This window comes from Ceratotherium simum, chromosome 25, assembly GCF_057802395.1.
Source record: "Ceratotherium simum simum isolate JZ-2026a chromosome 25, ASM5780239v1, whole genome shotgun sequence".
Classification (NCBI taxonomy): Eukaryota; Metazoa; Chordata; class Mammalia; order Perissodactyla; family Rhinocerotidae; genus Ceratotherium; species Ceratotherium simum.
The window spans coordinates 613503-637473 of NC_141924.1; the positions used below are offsets into that span (position 1 = coordinate 613503).

General features: G+C 59.1%; 2 protein-coding genes across 6 annotated transcripts in view; one reads left to right on the top strand and one right to left on the bottom strand.

Annotated features, from left to right (window-relative positions):
• TUBGCP6 (tubulin gamma complex component 6) overlaps positions 1 to 12048 on the top strand; it is a 32715-nt gene extending 20667 nt beyond the window's left edge. The window contains exons 6-25 of one of the 5 annotated variants that reach the window (XM_087448702.1): positions 746 to 824; positions 990 to 1099; positions 1341 to 1432; positions 1524 to 1663; positions 2853 to 3002; positions 3747 to 3828; positions 3923 to 4011; positions 4095 to 4210; positions 5882 to 6020; positions 6410 to 6481; positions 6692 to 7907; positions 8071 to 8129; positions 8322 to 8463; positions 8551 to 8719; positions 8794 to 8935; positions 9037 to 9231; positions 9306 to 9438; positions 9509 to 9722; positions 9803 to 10002; positions 10087 to 12048. In XM_087448702.1, coding sequence (XP_087304828.1) covers positions 746 to 824; positions 990 to 1099; positions 1341 to 1432; positions 1524 to 1663; positions 2853 to 3002; positions 3747 to 3828; positions 3923 to 4011; positions 4095 to 4210; positions 5882 to 6020; positions 6410 to 6481; positions 6692 to 7907; positions 8071 to 8129; positions 8322 to 8463; positions 8551 to 8719; positions 8794 to 8935; positions 9037 to 9231; positions 9306 to 9438; positions 9509 to 9722; positions 9803 to 10002; positions 10087 to 10178 — 3631 coding nt within the window. In that variant the 3' untranslated portion in view covers positions 10179 to 12048. Of the gene's footprint in view, positions 1 to 745; positions 825 to 989; positions 1100 to 1340; positions 1433 to 1523; positions 1664 to 2852; positions 3003 to 3746; positions 3829 to 3922; positions 4012 to 4094; positions 4211 to 5881; positions 6021 to 6409; positions 6482 to 6691; positions 7908 to 8070; positions 8130 to 8321; positions 8464 to 8550; positions 8720 to 8793; positions 8936 to 9036; positions 9232 to 9305; positions 9439 to 9508; positions 9723 to 9802; positions 10003 to 10086 lie in introns of those variants that run through there. The other 4 variants (XM_087448703.1, XM_087448705.1, XR_015556322.1 and 1 more) reach the window with 4 other exon arrangements.
• SELENOO (selenoprotein O) lies at positions 10653 to 23383 on the bottom strand. Its single transcript, XM_014793353.2, has 9 exons — positions 22803 to 23383; positions 20225 to 20428; positions 18552 to 18732; positions 16881 to 17011; positions 16016 to 16296; positions 12491 to 12641; positions 11270 to 11455; positions 10942 to 11098; positions 10653 to 10838 (listed from the first exon to the last, which is right to left on the bottom strand). The coding sequence occupies exons 1-9, from the start codon at positions 23381 to 23383 to the stop codon at positions 10653 to 10655; spliced, it is 2058 nt and encodes a 685-aa protein (XP_014648839.2).
• Between the last annotated feature and the right edge of the window lie 588 nt (positions 23384 to 23971).

A 23971-nucleotide genomic window follows, 5' to 3' on the forward strand; every position in this document is an offset into this window, starting at 1 on the left:
TCCCAGTAGGTGTAGTTCCCCAGGTGCTGGGTGCTGTGCGCATGTGTCTGTGGTGGCCCACCATGGCAGCCCTGTCTAGGGTCGGGGGCTCTTGCCTGAAGGGCACACAAGGTCCCCACGGATCCGGCCCCTGGTACTCACGAGCTGGTTAGTGAACACCAGGCAGAGTGTCTGTTGGCAGGTGCCATCTGGAGAAGGGACAGTGAGGGCCTGGGGTCCCTGAGGAGGTGGTTCAGTGGGAGAGGAGTCCTCCTAGGCAGGGGGCAGGAGTGTGGAGGCGTGAGGGCTGGAGGGTGCTGGGGCTGGGGCGGTGGGGCTGGACTGCAGCTGGGTAGAGAGGGCGAGGGGCCCCAGAGGGGCTTGGCAGTTGTCCAGGCCATGGGAGGTGGCAACCAGGCAAGGTGGTGCGGGGTGCAGGAGGGGTCTCAAGGTAGAGCTGCAGGCGCGGGGTGCAGGGTGGGAGGTCGTGGCTCAGGGTGATTTGGAGTCTCAGCCGAGCCTGAGAAGGAGGTAGAGATGCACGGAGCAGCTGGGCGAAGTCCGGCAGGAAGCTCAACTCTCAGGTCCTTCAGGTGCATGTGGTTTTAAAGCCTGAGCATGAAGACAGGTGGAGAAGGGCCTGGGATACATTCTGCTCACCTGGTCTCACCTGGTCCAGGGGCTCTGAGTGTCTGCTCACCTGGTCTCACCTAGCCTGGGTGCTCTGAGTGTCTGCTCCTCTAGTTCCGCTGGCCTCTGTGTCTAGGTACCTGGCTGAGCTCTGTGGGGTCGGCACTGCACTCCCTGGCACCGGTGGAGGAGAGCCCAGCGCCGCGTTCCCCACTGTGAGTTCTGCATTCTTGCTGAGTGTTAGCCTGGCTGGCTCCTGGAAAGGGTTGTAGCTGAGCGTGGCCCTGGGGTGGGGCTGCTGCTGAGTGTCGAGCTGGGTGGGGCTCCCCATCTGCTGCGAGTGCTGCCTGGGCTGAGTCCCCTCCCCTTGCTGTCTCCAGGGGGTGAAGCTGCTCTCCTACCTCTACCAGGAGGCCCTGGATAACTGCAGCAACGAGCACTACCCGGTGCTGCTGTCCCTGCTGAAGACCAGCTGCGAGCCCTACACGCGGTGGGAGGCTGGGGGCGGGGTTCAGCGAGTGGGGCGCGGCCACACTCAGTCCAAGCAGATATTTGAGAGTATCCTCTTGTCAGACACCTGCTGAGCACAGGCATCATAGATGAGGAGGGGGAGGGCAGGATAGGTGGGCTTGGACTGTGGGCGGCTGGGCAGACCACTCCATCCCGTGGCTGCTGTGCCCATCCTGGTGCCCACCACGGCTGCCTCACTGCTGGGCCGTCTCCCTCGGCAGGTTCATCCACGACTGGGTATATAGTGGGGTCTTCAGAGATGTTTATGGCGAGTTTATGATCCAAGTGAACCATGAGTACCTCGGCTTCAGAGGTAGGTGGCAGCTGTCTGCTGGGCTGGGCCTCTGCGCCATCAGGTGGGTGATTGCTGGACGCAGGCCAGCCGTGTGTCTTGTCCCATTCAGATAAGTTTTACTGGACCCACGGCTACGTGCTCATTTCCAAAGAGGTGGAGGACTGCGTGCCCATGTTCTTGAAGCACGTCGCCCACGACGTGTATGTCTGCGGGAAAACCATCAACCTGCTGAAGCTCTGCTGCCCCCGGGTGAGGGGCGTCCTGCCACGTGCACACCAGCCTGCTGTCCCCACGCCCTGCCTCTCTTGTCACTTCTGGCTTTTGGGAGCTGTCGTGCCCCCAAGACCTGGCTGTCTTGTCCTTGGCTCTGGGCCGGCCGTGTTGAAGCGGGGATCGTGGTGCCCTCTCCCTCAGTGTCCCCTGAGAGTCTCATGAGCAGCTCTGGAGTTTCCGGGCGCTCATTCAAAGACAGGAGGAAAAGCCGAAGGCATTTCAGAGGCTAAGGGGCAGTGGGCTCACTCCCTCCCTCCTCTGCATTGGAAACTGCCCCGGCAGGCCAGGGATGGGCTGTATCCACGGGAAGATGGACCCAGGCTGGTTTAGGGAGTCGTGTCCCCCTGGCCTGGGGGCTGGCTGTGCTCTGGAGCAGAGGTCTGGGCAGAGGCCTTTGCCAGTGTCCATGTGGCCAAGGCCCTGTGGAGGATGGCCAGGTTGGCAGTGGAGAGTGTAGATGGGCAGCCTTTTCGAGGAGGTTCTGTCTGATGCCTAAGCTGAGGCAGGCAGGCCGGGCATGTGGACCTGGGGCTCCCAGGCAGTGGGAACAGCTGGGTGGAGGCCAGACCAGGGCCAGGGGGCCTAGGAGTATGGGGCTGGGGAGGGTCCAGGCGGAGGAGGGGCCAGTCTCAGCCCGTGGCTGGTGCTGGGCTTGGAATAGACTGCAGTGGCCAGGACAGGCGCAGGGGCTGGTGGAAGCTGTGGATGTGGGGAGGGGTCCACGCTAGTGAGGCTGGGGGGCAGAGCCCTCAGGAGCTGCCAAGAGATTGGCTGTGGGGAGTGGGGCTCCCAGGGGAGGGGTGGAGGCTCCCAGGGGAGGGGGGGCCCTCTGGGGTGGGCGGGGTGGGTCTGCAGGGCTGACCTCAGTGAGTGAGTGCCCGTGTGTTCTGTGTCCAGAGCCGATGCTTCCCCATGAGGGCAGCTAGGAGAGCTCCAGGGTTTCACAGCTTCTTCTGAAAGGTCGTTTGTGGGAGTCAGGCAGGCAGCCTTGGCCTGGGCACAGACCCGCACAGCCAGTGCTGTCCCTGGAGCCGTGGAGGGTGTCATGCCCCTGGTTGAGGGATGATGTTTCTGAGAAGCCAGCCGTCCACACGTGTCACCGTGGGGGGCAGAGCAGGGCAGGGTCCCGTGCAGCAGGCTCAGCACAGGCTCTCCCTCCTGGCAGCACTACCTCTGCTGGTCTGATGTCCCTGTCCCTCGGATCTCGGTGATTTTCTCCCTTGAAGAGCTGAAGGAGATCGAGAAGGACTGCGCCATCTACGTGGGGCGGATGGAGAGGGTGGCGCGCCACAGCTCCATCAGCAAGGAAGAGAAGGTGCCCGAGCACCATGGCCCTGGGGCTTTCCTTGTGCCTCCCACCCCTCCAAGGGTCTCAGGCTGGGAGAGCAGCTGGGTGTGGGGCGTGCAAGATGGGGAGGCTGCCTCTGGTGTTCTCTGTCCTGGTGGTGTGTCTGGGTGGGGACACCTGGGGCAGGAGCTCTGTCCTTTCTTCTCCTGGAGCTGGCTGGGTGGTGGGCAGGCCCAATCCTGGCCAAACGGTGGCTCCAGGGCCCCAGGACCCGAGGTTCCTGCCCGTGGTGGCCTCTGTGAGCTCCCTGCCTGCTCAGAAGGGGTAGGTGTGCCAGGACCTGAGCTTTGAGTATCCTGTGCACCTGGGGAGAGGGGTCTGATGGAAAGCCTCTCTTGGCCTGGCACCTGGTGGGCAGCAGGGAGACGTGGGTGGGGGCAGACCCAAGAGAACGAGTTGGGGGAGAGTGGAGGGGGTAAGAGGGTGCCAGCCTGTTTGGGGGCCTGGGCCTAGTCCTCCATTCCTATGGAGGAGTCCCTCCCTGAGCCCCCTGGCTCCTTCCAGAGTGAGCACACACAGGCCTGGGGTCTTGGCCCCAGGTTGCGCTGAGAGAGCATGTCAGCTGCCCTGGGAGCCAGCCTTGTCACTGCACAGGACGGGGCACCTTGTCCTCACAGCCTGGGCACCATCCCTGGAGAAACTCACCCCTCAGGCCAACCCAGGGGAGGGGACAGAGGATTAGGATGCGTTGTTTACTGATGTCTTTTTCAGGAATTACGAATGGAAATTGCAAAGCAAGAATTGATTGTCCACGCCCGAGAGGCGGCGTCCAGGGTCCTGAGTGAGCTCAGCGGTGTGTGTGGCTTGGGTCCTGCCTCTGTGATGCTGAGGGCCGCCTGCTGGGGGCTCCATTTCACAATGGTGCCCCTCTGGCCATCTCAACACAGACCGGCAGATGTCTGAACGGATGGCTGTGGACGCCCGGAAGCGGGAGCAGTTTCAGAGGCTGAAAGAGCAGTTTGTGAAGGATCAGGAGGTGGGTGGGCACGGCCGCTGGGCATGGCATGGGCTCGGGAGTCTGGGTTTAACCAGTGGGGTGCCTGCGGGTGTGTTGTGCAGCGACGCCGGGCGGCCAGGCAGGAGGAGCTGGATGACGACTTCAGCTACGCCCGCGAACTCCGCGACAGGGAGAAGAGGCTGAAGGCTCTGGAGGAGCAGCTGGAGAGGAAGGCGAGGTAGGGCAGCCGTGGGCGGAGTGGTCACTCTGGGCTGACCCTTCTGGGGTGAGGGTGTTGCAGGGGCACTGTGACTGGTTTGATCTTAGTGATGGTCGTTTTACTTTTTATTTTGAAAACTTTCAAGTGTCCATTAAGGCAGGAAGAGTAGTAATCTGACCTCAGAACGTCCACCCGGACTCAGTGCTTCTGGACACATCCTTAGTGTCCTCAGAAGTCTTCTTGTGGTTGGCTGGTGTTGGTTGGAGTCCAGGCAAGGTCTGCACACTGTGTTTGCTGTCCTCTTTGTCTTGTCGACCTTAAAAATAAAACAGCCAGTTATTTTACCAGCAAAAGGGGTTTATTCGGGAACGGCAGAGGATTTGCACTTCCGGACGTGCAAGCTATGGCAGAACCATAGGCAAGTCTGGAGAACACAGGAGAGAAAGTTACTTTATAGAGAAAAAGGAGGAAGTCGGGTGGGGCTGCTTTGAACAAAAGTCCATTGGAGGAGAGCAGGAGTACAGGGTGGTGACAGCTTCTCATTGGCTGGACTGTTGCTGGGTGGGGAGAAAACCTTCCTCTTGCTGGGGCAGTGGACTGAGCCTCTTCCTGCCCTGGACTGTGAAGTAAGCGACGGCAGGTGGTGTGTGTGAGTGCGCCCTCCACAGGGCTTCCTGACTCCACTTTGAGTGAGGTTTTCCTTGATTCATTTTCATCGTTTCTTTTAACTTAAACAGCCTCTGTTCATTTCTTTTTAAACCTCTTAGCAGCTTGACAGAGATGGGGCGTTCATCCAGCACAGAATCTGAGAGTCTGTCTCATTGTGGTGTCATTAGCCTGTTCTGCCCTCCCCTGTATTTCCCAAAAGCTGGAGGCAGAGCTGGTGTCTCAAGGGGGGGCCTTTGTGGGATGGGCTGTCACTTCCTGCTCATCGTCTTGGGATCTGAGTGTCCCGACCTGAGATAGTTTATGGAGCCGTGACCTGGAGCCAGCAGCTGATGTGCACGCACACGTCTGTGTGCATTTGTGTGCACGTGTCTGTGCATATGTGTGCGTGTCTGTGCATTTGCATGCATGTGTGGTGTGTGCGTGTGTGAGTAGATGTTATTTTCCTGTTTACACATGGAGAAGACGAGGTGTAGTGGTTATGTCCCTGTCCTGTGGCAGCCAAATTGGAAATGGCCCGTCCAGGTTTGAACCCAGTCCCCTGCTGGTGAGGATCAGAATCCTGGAGTGATGTGCTGGCCAGCTTTGAGTTGAGCAGTTCCTGCGTTGGTGTTGTCCTCGGTGTAGCCTTCGGCGTTAATCCTCAGTTCTCCGGGGTTCACACCAGCAGAACAGGAGGATGCCTTTTGTGTGGCTGAGGAAGGGAGGCCTTGCCCCTAGAGGGCCTGGGTGCCTGGCCACTGCTGGTCCCTTTGTTTTAGGCTGTGTAGGAATTCATTCAGCAGATTCTGCTAAGCTCTGGCAGGATGCCAGCCCACCTAGGGCTCTCAGTCTGCTGGGCAGAAAGACCTGCCCAGTGAGGTTGCTGCAGGTGCTGTGGGGGCACAGAGGGACCAGCTGCTGGCCTGGGGAAAGGTGCTGGGCTATGCAGACTGCCCGCCTCTGTCATGGAGAGCCATCCCAGCCCACGGGGTGCTGGCTGGACAGTGGGGTGACCGTGGTCCTCTCTGGGTGTGGCTTCAGGCAGGCGCTGGTTGACCATTACAGTAAGTTGTCTGCAGAGGCAGCTCGTCGAGAGCAAAAGGCGCTGTGGAGAAGCCAGAGGCACAGGCTGGCAAGCGCACGGCTGCATTTTCTCCTAGAAGATCAGAAGCACATTCAGGTATTACCGCAGTTTCAGGTGGGAGCTCTTCCTCTGGGCTTTGGGGGACTCAGACCCCCTGAAATAGCACGCAGCCCTGTGTGCCCTTCTAGGAGAGGGTTGATAAGGCTCATCAGTTAGCACATCACTCAGAGGTGTTGTGGCTGGGAAGAGAGGCATGTGCTGCCCTCAGACAACAGACAGTGACGCGCTCACAGTGCTGAGTGCCATCCGTAGGCCTGGGCCGTGAACAGAGTGCAGCACAGGCCTCACCTCGGCTCAGTGCTGCGGTGTCGTGAGCCGTGGGGCTGTGGCTTCCGTGTGGCGGGTGAGGGCACAGAGGCTCTGGGCGCCAGCTCTGCTCCTCACCCCACACAGCTGCTGCCTCATACCCACTGACTGAATTTCAGGGAATGCTGAATGACCTGTCCGAGGGGAAGCCCCTGGAGCCTCTGGCCGTCCTCCCGAGTGCACACTCCCAGGTAAGGGGCCGGGGGCAGCACCCAGGGTGTGTGATGTGGGGCTATGAGCTGAGTGCCCAGGCCTGCACTGCCCAGGGAGCACAGCATGCGCTGGGCCTGGCCTGTGTCCCCACAGCCCCTCCACTGGATGGGGTTTAGTGCTGGCTGCAGAATTGAACTTGGGGGATAGAGCCAGGTAACTGGAGGGACCAGTGTGTACTTGTGTTTCAGGTTTCATCTCCAGGTCCCAAGCACCCAGATGGAGGTGGCAGCTGTCATTCTGGGAGTGCAGAACAGCACGTGGCTGCTTGGGATTGCCCGAGCAGGCCGAGCGTGCCGATGCTGCAACCCCTCGAGGCTCCAGCAGCAGGGGCCTGTGGCTTGAGGCCAGGAGCAGGCCCACAGCCAGGGCAGGCAGAGGGGCCAGGGCCCTTCTCTGCAGGCCTCAGCACCCAAGACTTCCTGCCCATGGGCCAGGGAGCTGAGCAGCTTGTGCACACCAGCGTGGCCCCTGTCCTGCGGGAGGCACTGCGGACCATCAGCTCAGACCTGCCTCCCCCAGGTCCATCTGCAGTGGTGGGCACAGGGCCCTCTGGGCCACAGGAGTACGATTTCAGAACCATCCTGAGGCCAGCCGTGGCCACCTTGGCTTCCCCAGGGCCCCTCCAGACTGTAGGAGGCAACTTGGACAGCGAGGGGCAGCTGTGGGGGGACACTCAAATGCAGGTGGACATGTCTGTCCTGGATGGGCAGGTGGCTCTGCCTCACCCACACTCCCCCAGGCACAACTCCCCCCAGGAGGGGAGCAGCCAGGCCACAGGCCAGCTCCCTGGGCATGTGTCAGAGGGCAGTGTTCCCACAGGGGCTCATCCTTCTGGAATGGTCCCCTCCCAACCACGGTGGAACGTCCATGGACATGTGTCTGATGCCAGCATCAGGGTGGGGGAGAACGTGTGGGACGTGGCCCCCTCCCGGCCACGGTGGAATGTCCACGGACACGTGTCTGATGCCAGCATCAGGGTGGGGGAGAACGTGTGGGACGTGGCCCCCTCCCGGCCACGGTGGAACGTCCACGGTCACGTGTCTGATGCCAGCATCAGGGTGGGGGAGAACGTGTGGGACGTGGCCCCCTCCCGGCCACGGTGGAACGTCCACGGACACGTGTCTCAGTCCCACATGATGCTGGGTACACTCTCAGAGGAAACCCGGATCGATAAGCCTAGGCCCCCCCGCAACTCCCCTGACCACGTGTCCCTGTCAGGCCTCAGCCTGGGAGAACAGAGCCCTGCCCAGGACTGTGAGCCACAACTGCCCACAGACATGGCCTCAGGCAGCTCCTGCACTCAGGTGGCTGGCTCTGGTTGTGGGGAGGAGAGTGGCCTCCAGGCCTCATCGTCGGCTGTGGCTGTGCCTGGCATTCTAGGAGACGGCACCCCCGAGGAGCCAGGTCAGTGGGGTCCCCAGGGCTGCCATGTCGCTGGCGGCTTCAGTGGGCCTAGGGGGGAAGGGTAAGAAGTCGACTGCCCTGGGGATGTGGGAGGTGCCCCCCCCACCCCCCCGCAGGAGGCGCTTGGTCCTGATGCCGCTTCTGCCCTATTTATGCTGCTCAGGCCCAGGGAGGAGTGGGGACACTGAGGACATCTCTCCAAGCCACCCTCCAGGCTCACAGGTCAGGGCAGACGTGGTTGGGGGTTGGAGCTTGGGCTGGGGGAGCACGCTCTGCTGACCACCCCACGCCTGGCCTTGCACGAGCAGTGAGGGCTCTGTCCCTCCAGGATTGGGTGGCACGTGGGGGTCCCACCCCCTACTCCTCTTCCACACGAGGGGAAGGGGCGGGCTTCTCGAGGCTTGGTCATCTTAGGAAGGCGCGGCTGCCCGGAGCAGCCCGGGCCTCAGTGAGGAGGAGGTGGCGGCTGGGCGCTGGAGCAGGGAGCAGGCCTACCTGGCAGGCCTGGCGGGGCAGTACCGCCTGGAGCCTTACCCGGACAGCTACGAGGCCATGTGTGAGTGCCCAGCCACGGCGGGGGGGCGGGCAGGGGGCCGGCTGGTGTGTCCCTGGGGCACGACAGCAGCCTGTGTTGTCCCCACAGCAGAGCCTCCCGTCGCCCACTTCCTACACCACGGGCTGCCCCGGGCTTTCGCCGTCCCTGAGGACCCCCAGGTCCAGTCAGACGCGGACGAGACAGCAGTGCAGCTGAGTGAACTGCTGCCACTGCCCGTGCTCATGAAGCGCTCCCTCACTGCCCCGCTGGCCACCCAGTGAGTGCCGCCCCGCCCGCCCCAGCTGGCCCTGGCCGCCTGGCCCGCACCTGACTCCCGGCCCCTCCCGCCAGTGTCTCCTTGGTGAACAAGGCCGCAGTCGACTATTTCTTCGTGGAGCTCCACCTCGAGGCACACTTCGAGGCCCTGCGGCACTTCCTGCTGATGGAGGACGGCGAGTTCGCCCAGTCCCTCAGCGACCTGCTCTTTGAGAAGGTGACCTGGGCGCGGAGTGGGGCGCAGCTAGGGGGGCTGTGGGCGGGGACGTCACCCATGTCCAGGACTCCGCGGGACACCTGTGCCCTCTCCTGCCTCAGCTTGGGGCGGGGCAGACGCCTGGGGAGCTTCTCAACCCGCTGGTGCTGAACTCAGTGCTGAGCAAGGCCCTGCAGTGCAGCCTGCACGGTGACACCCCACACGCCGCCAACCTCTCCTTCGCCCTCAAGTCCCTGCCCGAGGCGTTTGCCCCCAATGCCCCAGACGTGCTGAGCTGCCTGGAGCTCAGGTACAAGGTCAGCAGGGCTCCACTGTGTGGACGGGTCAGGGGGCTGGCCCTCGGGGGCGTGCTGAGCGGCCTCCCCCGCAGGTGGACTGGCCCCTCAACATCGTTGTCACCGAGAGCTGCCTGAGCAGGTACAGCGGCATCTTCTCCTTCCTGCTGCAGCTGAAGCTCATGATGTGGACGCTCAGGGATGTCTGCTTCCACCTCAAGCGCACAGGTGAGACCTGGCTGGAGCCTGGGTGTCCCCTCGGCTCATGGCTGTGGCTCACCTCCCGCTCTCTCCATAGCGCTGGTGAGCCACGTGGCCGGCTCCGTGCAGTTCCGCCAGCTGCAGCTGTTCAAGCACGAGATGCAGCACTTCGTGAAGGTCATCCAGGGCTACATCGCCAACCAGATCCTGCACGTCACCTGGTGTGAGTTCCAGGCCAGGCTGGCTGTGGTGGGCGACCTGGAGGAGATCCAGCGCGCCCACGCCGAGTACCTGCACAAGGCCATCTTTAGGTGAGCCATGGGTGCCTGGGGCCGTGGCCTCTGAGGTCAGGCGGTGCACCCCACTAGCAGCACCCACCTCGCTCCCCCAGGGGCCTGCTGACGGAGAAGGCAGCACCTGTCATGAACATCATCCACAGCATCTTCAGCCTCATCCTCAAGTTCCGCAGCCAGCTCATCTCCCAGCCCTGGGGCCCAGCCAGTGGCCCCCGGGGTGCTGAGCACCCTAACTTTGCCCTCATGCAGCAGTCCTACAGCACCTTCAAGTACTACTCCCACTTCCTCTTCAAAGGTGACCTGTCCTCCCCGGGCTGGGCAGGGGCCACAGGGAGGGCCCCAGCTGAGCTGCTCACTGACCACCCCACCCCGGCCCCAGTGGTGACCAAGCTGGTGAACCGCGGCTACCAGCCCCACCTGGAAGACTTCCTGCTGCGCATCAACTTCAACAACTACTACCAGGATGTCTGAGGGCCGCTCCAGGTGAGGCACGGGGCGCGTGAGAAACAGGCCACCCGCCCACCAGTGCTGATCTCTCCTGGGCAGGTCCTGGGGCCAGGGCAGGGGCAGAATGACCACACAGAGATGGGCCAAGGAAGCTGCTGGTTTATTTAGGGGCCGAGTCTCCCTGACAACCAGGAGCCACACGGTGCCAGCCCCCCCCCCCCCCGGCTGGAAAGGTGGATGGGGCCTGCCATGTCCCCCCGCGCGGTCCTGCTGGGTGCCTGTTCTTGCAGAAGCAGCTTTCCACAGGGAGCGTGTTGACCTGGGGCTGTGCTGTGCTGCTGAGTCGGTGTCAGACAGAGACAGGTCAGGGCCTGACTGGACATCTCTGCCGTCATGGAGAGACGGGCGTGTGGGGTTGTCCACTGCTGGGCACCGCCTCACGGACTCAGCAGGACTCAGGGCCTTGGGACCCTCCTGGTGTGGAGGCCTCCCAGGCAGTTACGAGGATCATGTTACACACAGTTCTGCAGCCCAGAGTGGGGGCTTGCTGCTGTAGGAGCGCCGCCTGCCGGCCGCCCTGCTGGCCCCCTCACCAGCCCCCTCAGGCTGTGCAGCCTCGGGGACCTCAGCAGCCTCCCCCTCCCTGTGGTAAGGGTCCTCCAGCAGCTTCAGCACTCTCCGCACCTGGAGAAGAGCAAGGGAAGGGGTGTTGGGGGCCTCCCTCCCTCCCAGGCCCACCCCCGCTGAGGGACCAGGGCAGAAGAGGGGCAGGCATGCGTGCGCTTGCCTCTGAGAAGTCTCCAGTCTCGGCAGCCTCTATGGCAGTCTGCGCGATGTAGTTCCTCAGCACGTACTTGGGGTTGTTGGCATGCATGATGTGCACGCGCTCAGCCTGCCAGGCGTCAGGGTCGCCAGCACCCTCCCTGTCCTCCTCCAGCCGGGCTCTGCAATCACACCAGAGCCCAGCTTTCCAGCAGATGCAGCCCTACCCTCCCATGTTTGGACCCCTGCGTGGGGTCATCTATGGCCACCTCACAGGGAGACCGTGACACAGAGCCATTGGCGCTGTGGTGACCCAGAGCCTTGCTGACCCTGGACGGTGGGGCCGGCCTCACCTGTACTCCTGCAGCCAATCAGCCCAGTGGCCCCTGTTCCTGCTCAGCAGCTCGGCCGGGCTCAGCTGCTCCAGCCGCGACTGCTGCTCCACACGCTCCAGCTCCTTTGTGACGTTTGCCTGGGTGCCAATGAGCGCGAAGAGCTGTGGGTTCGACTGCGCCAGCATCAGCATCATGGAGAGCTGCCTGTGCAGAGTGGGCAGCATGAGGTGTGTCCAGGAGGCTGCAGCGTCCCCACCACTGGCTGTGGACTGTGTGGACCACCCAGGACGTTGATGCTACACCCCTACCTAGAGCCCTACAGGGTGGTAGCCCGGGCCCGACACGCAGGAGGCATGGGGGGCACCTGCCAGCCACCCACGCTTGTTCAGCAGCGCCTCCATGCGGTGCAGCAGAGATGTGCCCTGAGGGACAGGTGCCACAGGCTGACTCGGGGGCCCCTGGGGTGGGTAGAGGGTGTGGGATCACCCAGGCCTTACAAAGACCAGGGGTAGGTCACCATCTCTCTGTTACTTGGCACTCGCCTACACCCCAACCCAGCACCAACTTCCCCTAGGAGGTCACTGCTGTCAGCACCTCCGGTGGTCACCACAGGGCTGGGTCCTTCCCCACATCCAAAAGGGCCTAGGGGGACAGGGTCACCCAGACACTCCTTCCCCAGTTGCACTGGCTTTGTATTCAGCAGGTCCTACCAGCTGGTCCTCCCCCCCCACCCCCACGTCCTGGGAGCCGTCAGTCCACTCTCCACCCTGCTGCACTAAATTCCTCTCTGAGCACAATCTGTTGCTTTATTTATCAAAACTCACGACCAGCACTTCACATGTCTTATCCTGAGTGTGGGCCACACCCTTGGGACATGGGGTTCTTCCCAGTGGGAGATGGTGGGGAAAGCATAGTCTAGCTGGACACCTGAGGGCCCACATGCTCTTCCTGGGCAGACCCAAGAGCTGTTCTGGGAAGCCACCCCAGGGCAGACACTACCGTCCGCCACCCAGTGTCAGCAGCTTTGTCCTTTCCTCTGACCCAGCGCTGCAGAGACAGGGACCTGACCGCCCCCACCTCCCCATTACTGGGCGTGGAGCAGCTGCCTGGGCCCCCAGGCGTCCTGGCTAACTCTGTCTCTAATCGTCCCTGATGTGCACGTTCCCCCTGCATGCTCCGTTCTAAATGTTCCTCCCTTTCTGGAAACAAATTCCAAGAAAATAAGACCCAGGTACCCACCGGGGATCCATCTGGGGTCGGAAGGCCAGCCTCAGCTCCTCCAGGGAGGCACACTGTGTGGTCAGTGCAGCCAGGAACTCGGTCAGGCCCAGAGACTCAGGCCCCACTGGGAAGGAGCTCAGCAAGTAGAAGGTGTTTGTGAAGTCAGCACCTGGAGTAGGCAGCTGCTCAGGGCACTGGGGCAGAGGCAGCACCCTCCAGTCCCCACACTGACCCACACCCGTCAGCACCCTCCAGTCCCCACGCTTGTCCATCCAGCATGTGTGTGGAGCCCCACTCAGTGTTCGGTCCAGGGACTCCGCCTATCCCTCAGCCACCCCTCTGTGAACCTGGCAAGTCACTCAATCTCTCAAGGCCTCCAAGTCCGCATTTCTTCATCTGTAAAATGGGTAAATGTAGCAAAGGCACTGAGGTCAGGCCCTGGCCCACGTCACTGTCACTGTATTCACCAGTGCCTACTCCAGGAGGTACAGGGTGTTGAGAAGCCCCAAAACACGCCCAGCACAGGGCTCAACACACCACAGACACCGTGAGGCCCTCAGCCTGACTTGTTAAAACCCACTGTCACCATAACCCCTAAGAAAACATCCCAAAGTTGTACACAAAGGAAATGAGAAGGGAATCACAACAGTGTACCAGAAAGAACCAACCAGACATGAAAGCAGCCACAGAGAAGATGAGGGACAGAGATGGTGTGAGACACAGATGTCCCTCCTTATTGGTAATCACTTTAAAAGTAACTGGATTAATCTCCAATCAAAAAGCAGAGATTGGCAGAATGGATAAAACAACACATGATCCAACCACACAGTGTGTAAGATACTCACTTTTAGACTAACCCTAACCGCTAAGCCACGGGGCCGGCCCGAACAACCTAATCTTAACAAAACAAGAGGCCAGCCCGGTAGCATAGTGGTTAAGTTTGCACGCTCCGCTTTGGCGGCCCCAGGTTCACAGGTTCAGATCCTGAGCATGGGCCTACACACTGCTCATAGGCCATGCTGTAGAGGCATCCCACATACAAAATAGAGGAAGATGGGCACAGATTTTAGCTCAGAACCAATCTTCCTCAGCAAAAAGAAGAGGATTGGCAACAGATGTTAGCTCAGGGCCAGTCTTCCTCACCAAAAAACAAAAACACAAAATAAGAACAAAGTTAGCAGAAGGGAAGGAAATAATAAAGATTAGAGCAGAGATAAATGAAAGAGAACAGAAAAACAGTAAGAGAAATCAATGAAACCAAGAGTTGGCTCTTTGAAAAGATCAACAAAATTGACAAACTTTTAGCTACACTAACAAAAAAAAAGCGAAAAGACAGAAATAACTAAAATCAGAAATGACAGTGGCCGGGGGCCGGCCCCGTGGCTTAGCGGTTAAGTGCGTGCACTCCACTACTGGTGGCCCGGGTTCGGATCCCGGGCACACACTGACGCACCGCTTGTCAGGCCATGCTGAGGCGGCATCCCACATACAGCAACTAGAAGGATGTGCAACTATGACAACTATCTACTGGGGTTTGGGGAGAAAAAGGAAAAAAAAAAAAAAAGAAATGACAGTGGGGACATCACTACTGATTATACAGAAGTAAAAGACTATAAGAGAATACTATGAACAATTATATATCAATGAATTAGATAACTTAGATGCCATAGACAAATTCTTAGAAACACACAAATTATCAAAACTGACTCAAGAAGAAATAGAAAATTTAAATAGTCCTATAACTAGTAAGGAGATTGAATCAGTAATCAAAAACTTCCCAATAAAAAAAGCGTTAGAAGGGCTGGCCCAGTGGCATAGCAGTTAAGTTTGTGCTTTCCACTTTGGCGGCCTGGGGTTTGCTGGTTCAGGTCTTGGGCGCGGACCTACTCACTGCTCATCAAGCCATGCTGAGGCGGCGTCCCACACAGAAGAGCTACAACTCTACAGCTATGATACACAACTATGTACTGGGGCTTTGGGGAGAAAAAAAGGGGAAGATTGGCAACAGATGTTAGTGCGGGGCCAACTTCCTCAAAAAAAAAGTGTTAGGGCCAGAGAGCTTCCCTGGTGAATTCCAACAAACATTTAAAGAAGAATTAACACCAGTCCTTCTCAAACTCTTCCAAAACATGGGAGGGAATACTTCCTAACTCATTCTATGAGAGCAGCATTGCCCTGATACCAAAGCCAAACAAAGATACTACAAGAAGAGAAAACTACTGACCAACATCCCTTGTAAATATAGATGTAAAAGTCCTCAAAAAAATATTAGCAAACCAAAATCTTCAGTATATTAAAAAGATTATACACCATGACCAAGTGGGATTGATCCCCAGAATGCAAGGGAATATTCTGTGGAGTGAAGGTTTGTGTCTGCCCCGAAATTCACATATTGAAACCCAGATCCCCAGTGTGATGGTATCTGGAGAGCGGGTCTTTGGGAGGTGGTTGGGTCATGAGTTGGGGCCCTGATCATGGAATTGTTCCCCTACAAGAGACATGAGAGCGTGTCCCTTCTCCCTATTCCTCCCATGAGGACACAAGACAATGGCCACCTGTGAACAGGGAAGAGCGCCCTCACCAATGACCCAACTAGGCCAGCACCTTGATCTTGGACGTCCAGCATCCAGAACTGTGAGAAATATCTGTTGTTTAAGCCACTCAGTCTGTGGTCATTTATTATAGCAGCTTAGACAGACTAAGACAGGATATGAATGAAGGAGTAAAACCACGCGATCATCTCAGCTGATGCAAAATGGTAGAAATATTCAAACTAGTAATAGAAGGAAACTTCCTCAACTTGATAAAAGCCCACAGGTAACATGCTACTCAACCATGAAAGACTGACTGCTCTCCCCTAGGATCAGGACCAACAAATGGATGCCTGCTTTAGCCACTTCTCTTCAACACAGCACTGGAAGCTCTGGCCAGAGCACTCAGGTAAGTTGAAGATATGATCCAGCACTTACACCCCTAAATGTGCTTCCACCCAAAACAACTGGAAACAGGGACCCAAACAGGTATCTGCACCTCTGTTTCCACAGCAGCATCACTCACAACTGCCAAAGGGTGAAAACCCGAGTGTGCACCAGTAGATAATGGACAACAAAGCGTGGCCAACCCATACAGTGGAACATTCAGCCTTAAAGGAAGTAAGATATTGACACATGCTACAACACTGACGAACCTCGAGGATGTTATGTTCAGTGAAATAAGCCAGAAATAAAAGGCCAAATACTGCATGAATCCACTCATATGAGGTCCCTAGAGTCGTCAAATTCACAGAGACAAAAAGTGGAACAGAGGTTACCAGGTGCTGGGGAAGGGCACTGGGGAGCTGGTGTTTAATGGGGTCAGTTTGATTTTGGGAAAATGAGAAAGTTCTGGAGCTGGATGTTGGTAGTGGTTGCGCAACAATGTGAATGTACCTAATGCCAGTGAATTTACAAACTGAGAAATGGCTAAAAGAGTAAATTTCATGTTATGCACACGCTGGTACAATGAGAACACTGGGCCCCACTGTGGCGTGGGGCCCACACTCACCAGTCAGCTGCATGGTCTCCAGGAGCTTGGCCACCAGCACTCCATCCTCCTCCCGCTCGGCCCCCACCAGGCCCAGCTTCTTGCGCATCTTCTGCAGGTAGTGCCTGCGGAACTCAGCATCAAATTCCTCCGCTAGGATGGCCTCACCCAGCTCTCGGGGCAGCTCGGGCTCCAGGGCCTCGGCCAGCTTCTGCAGGTTCCACTTGCACACCTCAGGCTGCTTGCTGTATGCATAGCGCCCAGCGCTGTCGGAGGCATTGCACACGTGGTCGGGGTCGTACCTGCCACACAGGGCAGAGAACCTTGGTGCTGCCTGAGGGGACCCGTCAGGGGGGCGATGTGCACCCCTGCAGAGCACCCAAAGGCATTGCCTGTGTGGCTGCCGCCCTCCTGCCCTGCCCACAGGGGCCCTGGCCCTACAGGTTCCGGTCAGGGACCCTGCAGCCGTCCTGGGTTCTCCTGCTCACACAACCGGCCACCAGCCCTGACAGCTCCACCTCAAGAGCAGGGAAGCCGCCCTCCTCAGCACTTGCCCGGGGCTGCCTCTGCTCCTGGTCGGACACAGCCCTCTTCGTGCTCCCCACCTGCCCCCATCGTGCCCCTCCTCTCCATTTTCAACCCAGGAGTAGAGGGACCCTTTTTAAAATGCTTCTCTGCTCAAAACCCTCCAGGGGATTTCTGCTTCTGGGAACAGCCGACCAGGTATTGCTGAGAACTACGCCCTGAACAACATATTAACAAAAGCAGCTGCACATCCACAGGTCCTTCCCCGTCACCCGCCACTGTCGTGTGCCCCGCCCGGCAGTGTCCCCGGCTGGGCAACAGGGCTGCACGAGGCCCACGTGCTGGCCCCGGGGCTGCTCACCGGTCCAGGAAGCCGAAGGGCCCGTAGTCGATGGTAAGCCCCACGATGCTCATGTTGTCTGTGTTGAGCACGCCGTGGCAGAAGCCGACACACTGCCACTCAGCCACCATCCGGGCTGTGCGACGCGTCACCTGCGGCAGGGCAGGCGCCGGTCACTCCCCCGGCCCCCGCCCCCACCCCCCCCCGAAGCTCTGCTCTGAGTGGTTCTCGCTCTCTGGTGACTTGCGTGGGGTCTGTCCCAGTGCCCTGTCATCCCAACCAACATTCAACCACGGGGAGAATGTTAACGAATATTTAAGGAGGAAAGAGCATTTTGGATGAGTCGATATGTGCAGGCTTTAATCCCCGCATACACCATCTCTTTTATGTACTAACTGATTTTTCGCTTTTACTCAAACCAAAAACATCAGGGAACCTTGACATTCCCATGACTCAGGCCACTAGGATGACTATGTGGAAATGAGGAAGGAAGTTACCCAACTGTCAGGAAACCTGTGCCTGGGGGCCCACCTGGCCCTTGGGGCTGCCAGGGAAGGAGGCTCAAATGGCCGACATGCCCAGGCCAGGTCTGGCTGCCAGCCCTGCTGCTCACCCCCGACCCCACTGCCTAGCGCCCCAAGGCAGCCTCAGGACATGCTGACCGCAGGGAGGACAGGAGGCCCGCGACAGGGCCACACTGGAAGGCTCCCCACCGCCCAGTGCCCACAGACGCTGGCCTCGCACGCGCCACGCCTCATGTGAGGCTGAGGACATTCAGGGATCGGGCAGCACCGTCCTCTCAGCAAGACAGAGACCGAAGCTCAGAGAGGCAGAGCGACCTGCCCAGGTCACCCACCACAGGTATGAGCTGAGCCCCGACACTCCTCCTGGCGTGCCTCGGCCCAGGCACGCACCCACATGAAAGATGGGGAGAAAGGGTGTGGCTGAAGTGGGGGCAGGGGAGTGACCGGTGCAGGAGGGGCCCTACAAACCCCTGCTGAGCACCCACTTCTGGAGGAAGAGCGCTGACCCACGGGCCGTCCAGCCCCAGGCAGACAGACCCCAGGCCCCGCCCCCCCTCTGCTTCCACTCACTGCTGCTGCAGGCCCCGAGCAGGAGCAGGTGAGGCCTGGCACACCCATCACACTCCAAACATCATGATGGGCCATGTGCACTGCCCACGGGATGGGGGCCACACCTGATCCTTCTGGGGGTGGACCCAGACCCAGGCCCGGGCAGTCAGCATCTCCCCCAGATGGAGAGACTGGGCCGGCCAAGGTGTGTGTGGTCGGGGCCACTGAGCACAGGCCCCACGTAGGAGGTGCCCCACCCCTGCCAGCACCCAGGCTCCCACCCAAGCAGAATCCTTCCCTCCAAAGCTCCTGCTGGCTAAGGCCCCGCTGGGCTTGGCAGGCGCACAGCATGCGGGCCCCGTCAGCACCACTCAAACAAACTGAGCCTTGGTTTGTTCCAGGACCCATGACCCTCAACACAGTGTTTCTGAGAAGCCAGCCCTGGTCAAAGAGAGCAGGTGGTGATGAGGGTTTGGGACAGGAGGGCGGCTCAGAGAGAAGGGCAGGGACAGCAAGTGAAAACTGTTGTCCACCAGACAAAAATGACCACGTCTTCACTGGCAGGCGGGGCGGGGACACCTGGCATCCGCCCACAGGGAGGGGGTGCAGCCCCACTTACCTCCCGGAAGAAGGCCGCATTCCTCTGCACACTGTCACTGCCATGAGAGGCCTGGATTTCAGGGTAAAAACTGCCAATCACATAGTCAAGCATCTGCACCCGGATGTCATTTCTCCCCACGCTGGGGCCTGCACGGCCTGTGTGCTCATCTGCAGACTTAAAAATCTCAAAGGAGCCGAACCTGGAGGGAAGACCGTGTTTTCAACAGGTTAAATAAGACCCACCCCCTTGCAAGAAAAAGGAAAAAAGAAAGAAGTCTGGCTGCTCGATCTTGCAGCCCATAGTGGGAAGAACACCTTGATTAAAACAAAACTAACAAAAATACAACTCTTCTTTCAATGACGCAAATACAGACAGGCTTCACTTCTAGTCAACTTGAACACAGCCCAGGGCACGTGGCTGGGGAGGCCCAGGAACCACCACAGCCGTCCCTGTCCAACTCCATGAGGACAAGAAGGGCTCTGTGCTTGTCCTCCCACACCAAGAGGCGTCCTGCAGTGGGGTGACGAGCAAGGCCGGATCTGCTATGGACACTGCCTGTGAGCGGTCAGCAGTGGTTCTCCTCAGGGTCCTCATGTCCCCCAGGGGGGCTGAGGCACTGTCTGGAGACGTCTTTGGTTGTCACAATTGGGGTCACCACTAGCGACTAGCAGGTGGAGGCCAGGGGTGCTGCCCAGCATCCTATAAGGCACAGGACAGCCCCACAGCAAAGAACGGTCTGGTCAAAATGCAGGCGTGCTGCTGTGGAGCCAAACTCTCGGTCTCCTAGGATGAGGCCCATGGCTGCCTAGGCTCCTCCCGTTCCCCAGAGGACAGGGGCTGTCAGCCTCAAGTGTGGGTGACCAGCAAGCACTTGAGGACTGACCTGGTGACAGATGAGCTGTCTCGGGGCCTCCCGACATGCACAGGGTCAGCCTGGGTCAGCCTGGCCCCGCAGGACAGGAGAACCACAAGACCACGACAGCCGCCACCTGAGAGCTCTGGGTTCAGGGGGTCAGTATTGGAAAGGTGTTTGATGCCAGACAGCATGGTGACATCAAGGACTAACAGGCTCAGATCGGAGACAGAGCCAGAAAGGCCTCCAGGTCATGACCGGGGCCTGGGGAAGCATGGCCACCATAGCCTGGAGCACACCAGGCGGCAACAGCCCTGATGCATAACATAAAATGAGCCCCTTTCTTGGTGAATTTGATGTAGTTCCTCGTCATAAACTCCAGTGAACAGCTCTGCACGTGCCCCTTCCCAGAACCCCACATCTGGGACACCCTCCTCTGGCTATCCGAGGCCCTGCACCCCTGCACTGGTGCTTCGGGGTGCCCCTTCCCAGGCCAGCACCAGAGCTCTAGCTGCCTCTCTGTCACCCCATCTCTTCTGGCGGCGACAAGGGCCTGGACAGGGAGCGTGGGAAGGCTCAGCACAGCTGTCCACAGGCAGGACGGGACTCCCGACCCAGAAGATGCCCAGTGCCTTTCCCACGTAACTCCCTCCCCGCGGATGCAAAGCATCTACTTCATGGACAGTCGCTTCTGCTCTCTAGGGACCGGCCAGGGGCCGAGTCCACGCGTGTGTCACCGCAGTGCACGTGCCTCTACCAGACGTTCCAGCTGCCTAAGCACAAATCTACCACTGGATAAAGCAAGCACGTAGATAGGCCTGAAGAACCCCGGCATTACCTTAGAAAAGTGGAAGCTATACGCAACACAACTGTGCATTTTTCATATTTTGGATTACCATCATAGAACACGTCTCGAATGACTGTGGACTGGGATGTGACGCAGGCCCCGGCCCTCGTGGTGGGGATCCCCAGGTGGAACATGGCTTCGCTGCACAGGAACTCTCGGATGCTTGACCGCAGCACTTTGCGACCATCAGCCTGTCTAAAATCAAACACAGAGGTCATGGTGCCGGTCGGGCAGGCGTCCGTTCCACACCGAGGATTGGGCAGCAAATGGAAGGGACTGAAAGAAAGCACCCTAAAAGCTTTTTAAAAACAGTCCACAGCAGCTCTAACATCACTGTAAAAATGTCTGTTCTAGATGATACCAGATACCGATGAGCCACTAACCTCATCCCAGGTCTGGCAGCCACAGTGCTGAGTGCCCAGCCTGCAGCTGGAGGCCGAATTAATGCCAAGGACAGCGAAGGCCACGTCAGGCCTCCGACAGGACCCAGCCTGCTCAAAGTGTTACACACTCGTGAGCCTGCCATTCTATTTTTATGCATTTATTTTACAAAAGCAGTCTTACAATAACACATACACAGCATTAGTTGTAGTGGAGGGAGGATCTCGGACAACTTCAGACAGCCTTGTATGGCTTGAAGTTTTTTTTTATACTAAGCCTTTATTTTTGTCTAAGACTTTATTTTTCAGAGCAGTTTTAGGTTCACAGAAGGACTAATGGGAAGGTTCAGGGATTTCCCGTATACTCCCTGCCCCCATAGGCGCACAGCCTCCCCCATTATCGACAGCCCGCACCACAGGGGCACGTGTCACAGCTGATAAGCCGCACCCACACATCACCATCAGCCAGAGTCCGCATTACATTAGGGTTCTCTCGGTGGTGTGCATTCTAAGTGTTTGGACAGATGCATAACGACGTGTATCCACCATTACAGTACCGTATGGAGTATTTTCACCGGCTTGAAAATCCCGTGCTCCACCTGTTCATCTCTCCACTGTAACCCCTGATCTTTTTACTGTCTCCATAGTTCTGCCTTTTCCAGAATGTTGTATAGTTGGAGTCACACCACATGTGGCCTTTCAGATTGCCTTCTCTCACTCAGTCATATGCATCTAAGGCTCCTCCATGTCTTTTCATGGCTTCATAGCTCATTTCTTTTTAGTGCTGAATAATGTTTCACTGTCTGGATGTGCCACAGTTTGTTTATCCATTCACCTTATGGGATATCTTGGTTGCTTTTAAGTTTTGGCAATTATGAGTAAAGCTTCTGCAAACACCCATGTGCAGGTTTTTATGTATTAGTATTTTTTTAATTTCAAATTCTACCTGTTCATTGCTGGTATATAATAAAGCAAGTGACTTCTGTATAGTATCCTGCAACTTTGTATCCTGCAACCTTGCTACAATTGCTTATTAGCTCAAGTTTTTGGTCACTTCTTTGAGATTTTCTACACAGACGATCATCTGTGAACAAAGATGGTTTTATTTCTTCCATCTCAATCCGCATGCCTTTGATTCCCTTGTCTTGTTGCATTTGCTAGGACTTCCAGGAGGATGCTGGACAGAGGTGGTAAGAGGGGACATCTTTGCCTTGTTTCTGACCTCAGTGGGAAAGCTTCAAGGTTCTCATCATTAAGCAGATGTTAGCTTTAGGTTTTCTGTAGATATTCTTCACCAATTTGAGGAAGCTCCTCTCTTTTCCTAGTTTACTGAGTTTTTATCATAAATGGGTGTTGGCTTTTGTCAAGTGCTTTTTCTGCATCTATTGATATGATCATGTGATAGCAAAATGGACAGTCAGCAGTCTGTGCATGAGAGGCAGGACAGCTATGGGAAGAGCACCCTGCTGGACCAGGCTGTCAGCAACTGGACCCAGGCCCTGGACCACCTGGCTTCTGTGCCAGCATCTGACATTGCCTGCCTCACTGCGGGGTTAGAACAGGGCTGGCCTAAGAGCTCTTGGAAGCCTGTGCCTGGGAGAATGCCCACTGGGAGGGCAGATCTGAGGGGTCTTGTCCTGGTTCAGGGCACTGGCCGCACAGCAATTACCTGTGAGTGGACACCAACATGCCAAATTGTTGGAGGGAAGCAGACTGCCTGACAAGTCACCCCATCTCCCTTGAGCAGTGGTGGCTGGGCGCCAGGTAAACAGGAGTGTTATGTGCAGAACTGACTCCAAAGTCCTTGGATTGTTTATGAGAAGAGACCATGGGCAGCTGCCAGTGCTATGGGATCAGACACTCCGCCTGACAGGAGCAGGATCCACCCGCTGTGCCGGTCAGAGGGATCAGGGGCACTGGGCTGGCCGCAGCAGGTCAACAGAGGAGGAGGCCCAGTGGCCACAGCACCTCCTTCTTGTCCTCTTGTTCTGGCCTCAAGGCGTTGGCATGAGCTGTTCCCTTCGCCAGAAAGCTGCCACCCCCATGTTCTACGTCCCTAGATCAAACTTTTCCAGAGTTACATCTCATCCTACTGGGGAGGAAACCTCTGTGCGCGCGCTCACACACACCCCGAAGAGCATGGGGGGCCCTCCAGGGGTCAGCCCCCCGCAGCTCCGGCCACGACCCACCTGGAGAAGGGCGTGGGGCCGGCGCCCTTGAGCTGCAGCTCCCAGCGCTCGCCGGCCGCTGTGCACACCTCGCCCAGGTACATGGCGGCGCCGTCGCCCAGCTGCCCAGCGAACTGGCCGAACTGGTGGCCGCAGTAGCAGTGCGCGGCGGGCTCGGCGCCCGGCAGCAGCGCGTTCCCGCTGAAGAAGAGCGCGGCCTCGGCCTCGCGCGCCTCGCGGGCGGCGGCGGCGGCGGGCGGCGCTCCCAGGCCCAGCAGCGCCAGCGCGGGCTCCGACAGCGCCACGAGGCGCGGCTGGCGCAGGGGCGCGGGCCGCACGCGGCTGAAGCAGGCCCCGGGCACCGGCCGCGGCGTGGACGGGGCGCCCTCGGGGTCGGGCGGCGGCGTCTCCACGGGCAGCGCGCGCAGGGCGCGGTTGTCGAAGCGCAGCCCCGCCAGCCAGCGGGGCGCCGGCTCCATGGCGGGACCGCGGGCGGCGGCCGAGGCGGGGCGGCGCGCGGGCGGCAGGCGGCGGGCCAGGGGCGGTGACCGGGAACGGGCAGCCGCGAGCAAGCCCCCGAGCGCGACCCGGCGCGCAGCCATCCGCGGCGCCGCTGAGACCGGAAGCTCCGCCCCGCGCGCCGCGCCGCCCAATCGCCCGGGGGGCGCTGTCCGCAGCTGTGCCTGCGCGGGCCGGGCCCGCGGAAGCCTGGCTCTGATTGGCTGCGGCGTCCGCCTGTCCGCTTCCGCGGTTCCGGCCCGCGGCCGTCCGGGGAGGCTGGGGGACCGCGAGCTGTCGGTGGGTCCCGGCTGCGACGCGGGATCGAGCGGGCAGAGGGGACTGGGCCGTGCAGGGTGACAGCAGCAGGTCCGCGATGCCCGGCCTGGGACACACGTACTCAGGCTGTGACGTCCCCGGGGGACTCGGGTGAGCCGAGCTCCGGCCGCCCACGCTGCGCTGGGGGTCTGCCGGATCGTTCTGCGCTGCGCCGCGCCCGGGACGGGAGGGACAGAGGAGGCGTCTGTCGGGATCCGGCAGGGACTGTTCTTCCGAGAGGGGCAGGGCCGCCGGCGCCTCCCTCGTGCGGGGCCTCTGCTCCCGCGCTCCCGCCGCTTGGAGCAGACTCCTCGCGTGGTCAGCCTGTCCACGCCTCTCTTTCAGCGCCTCGTGCCACCCGGTGGTTTTCCTGC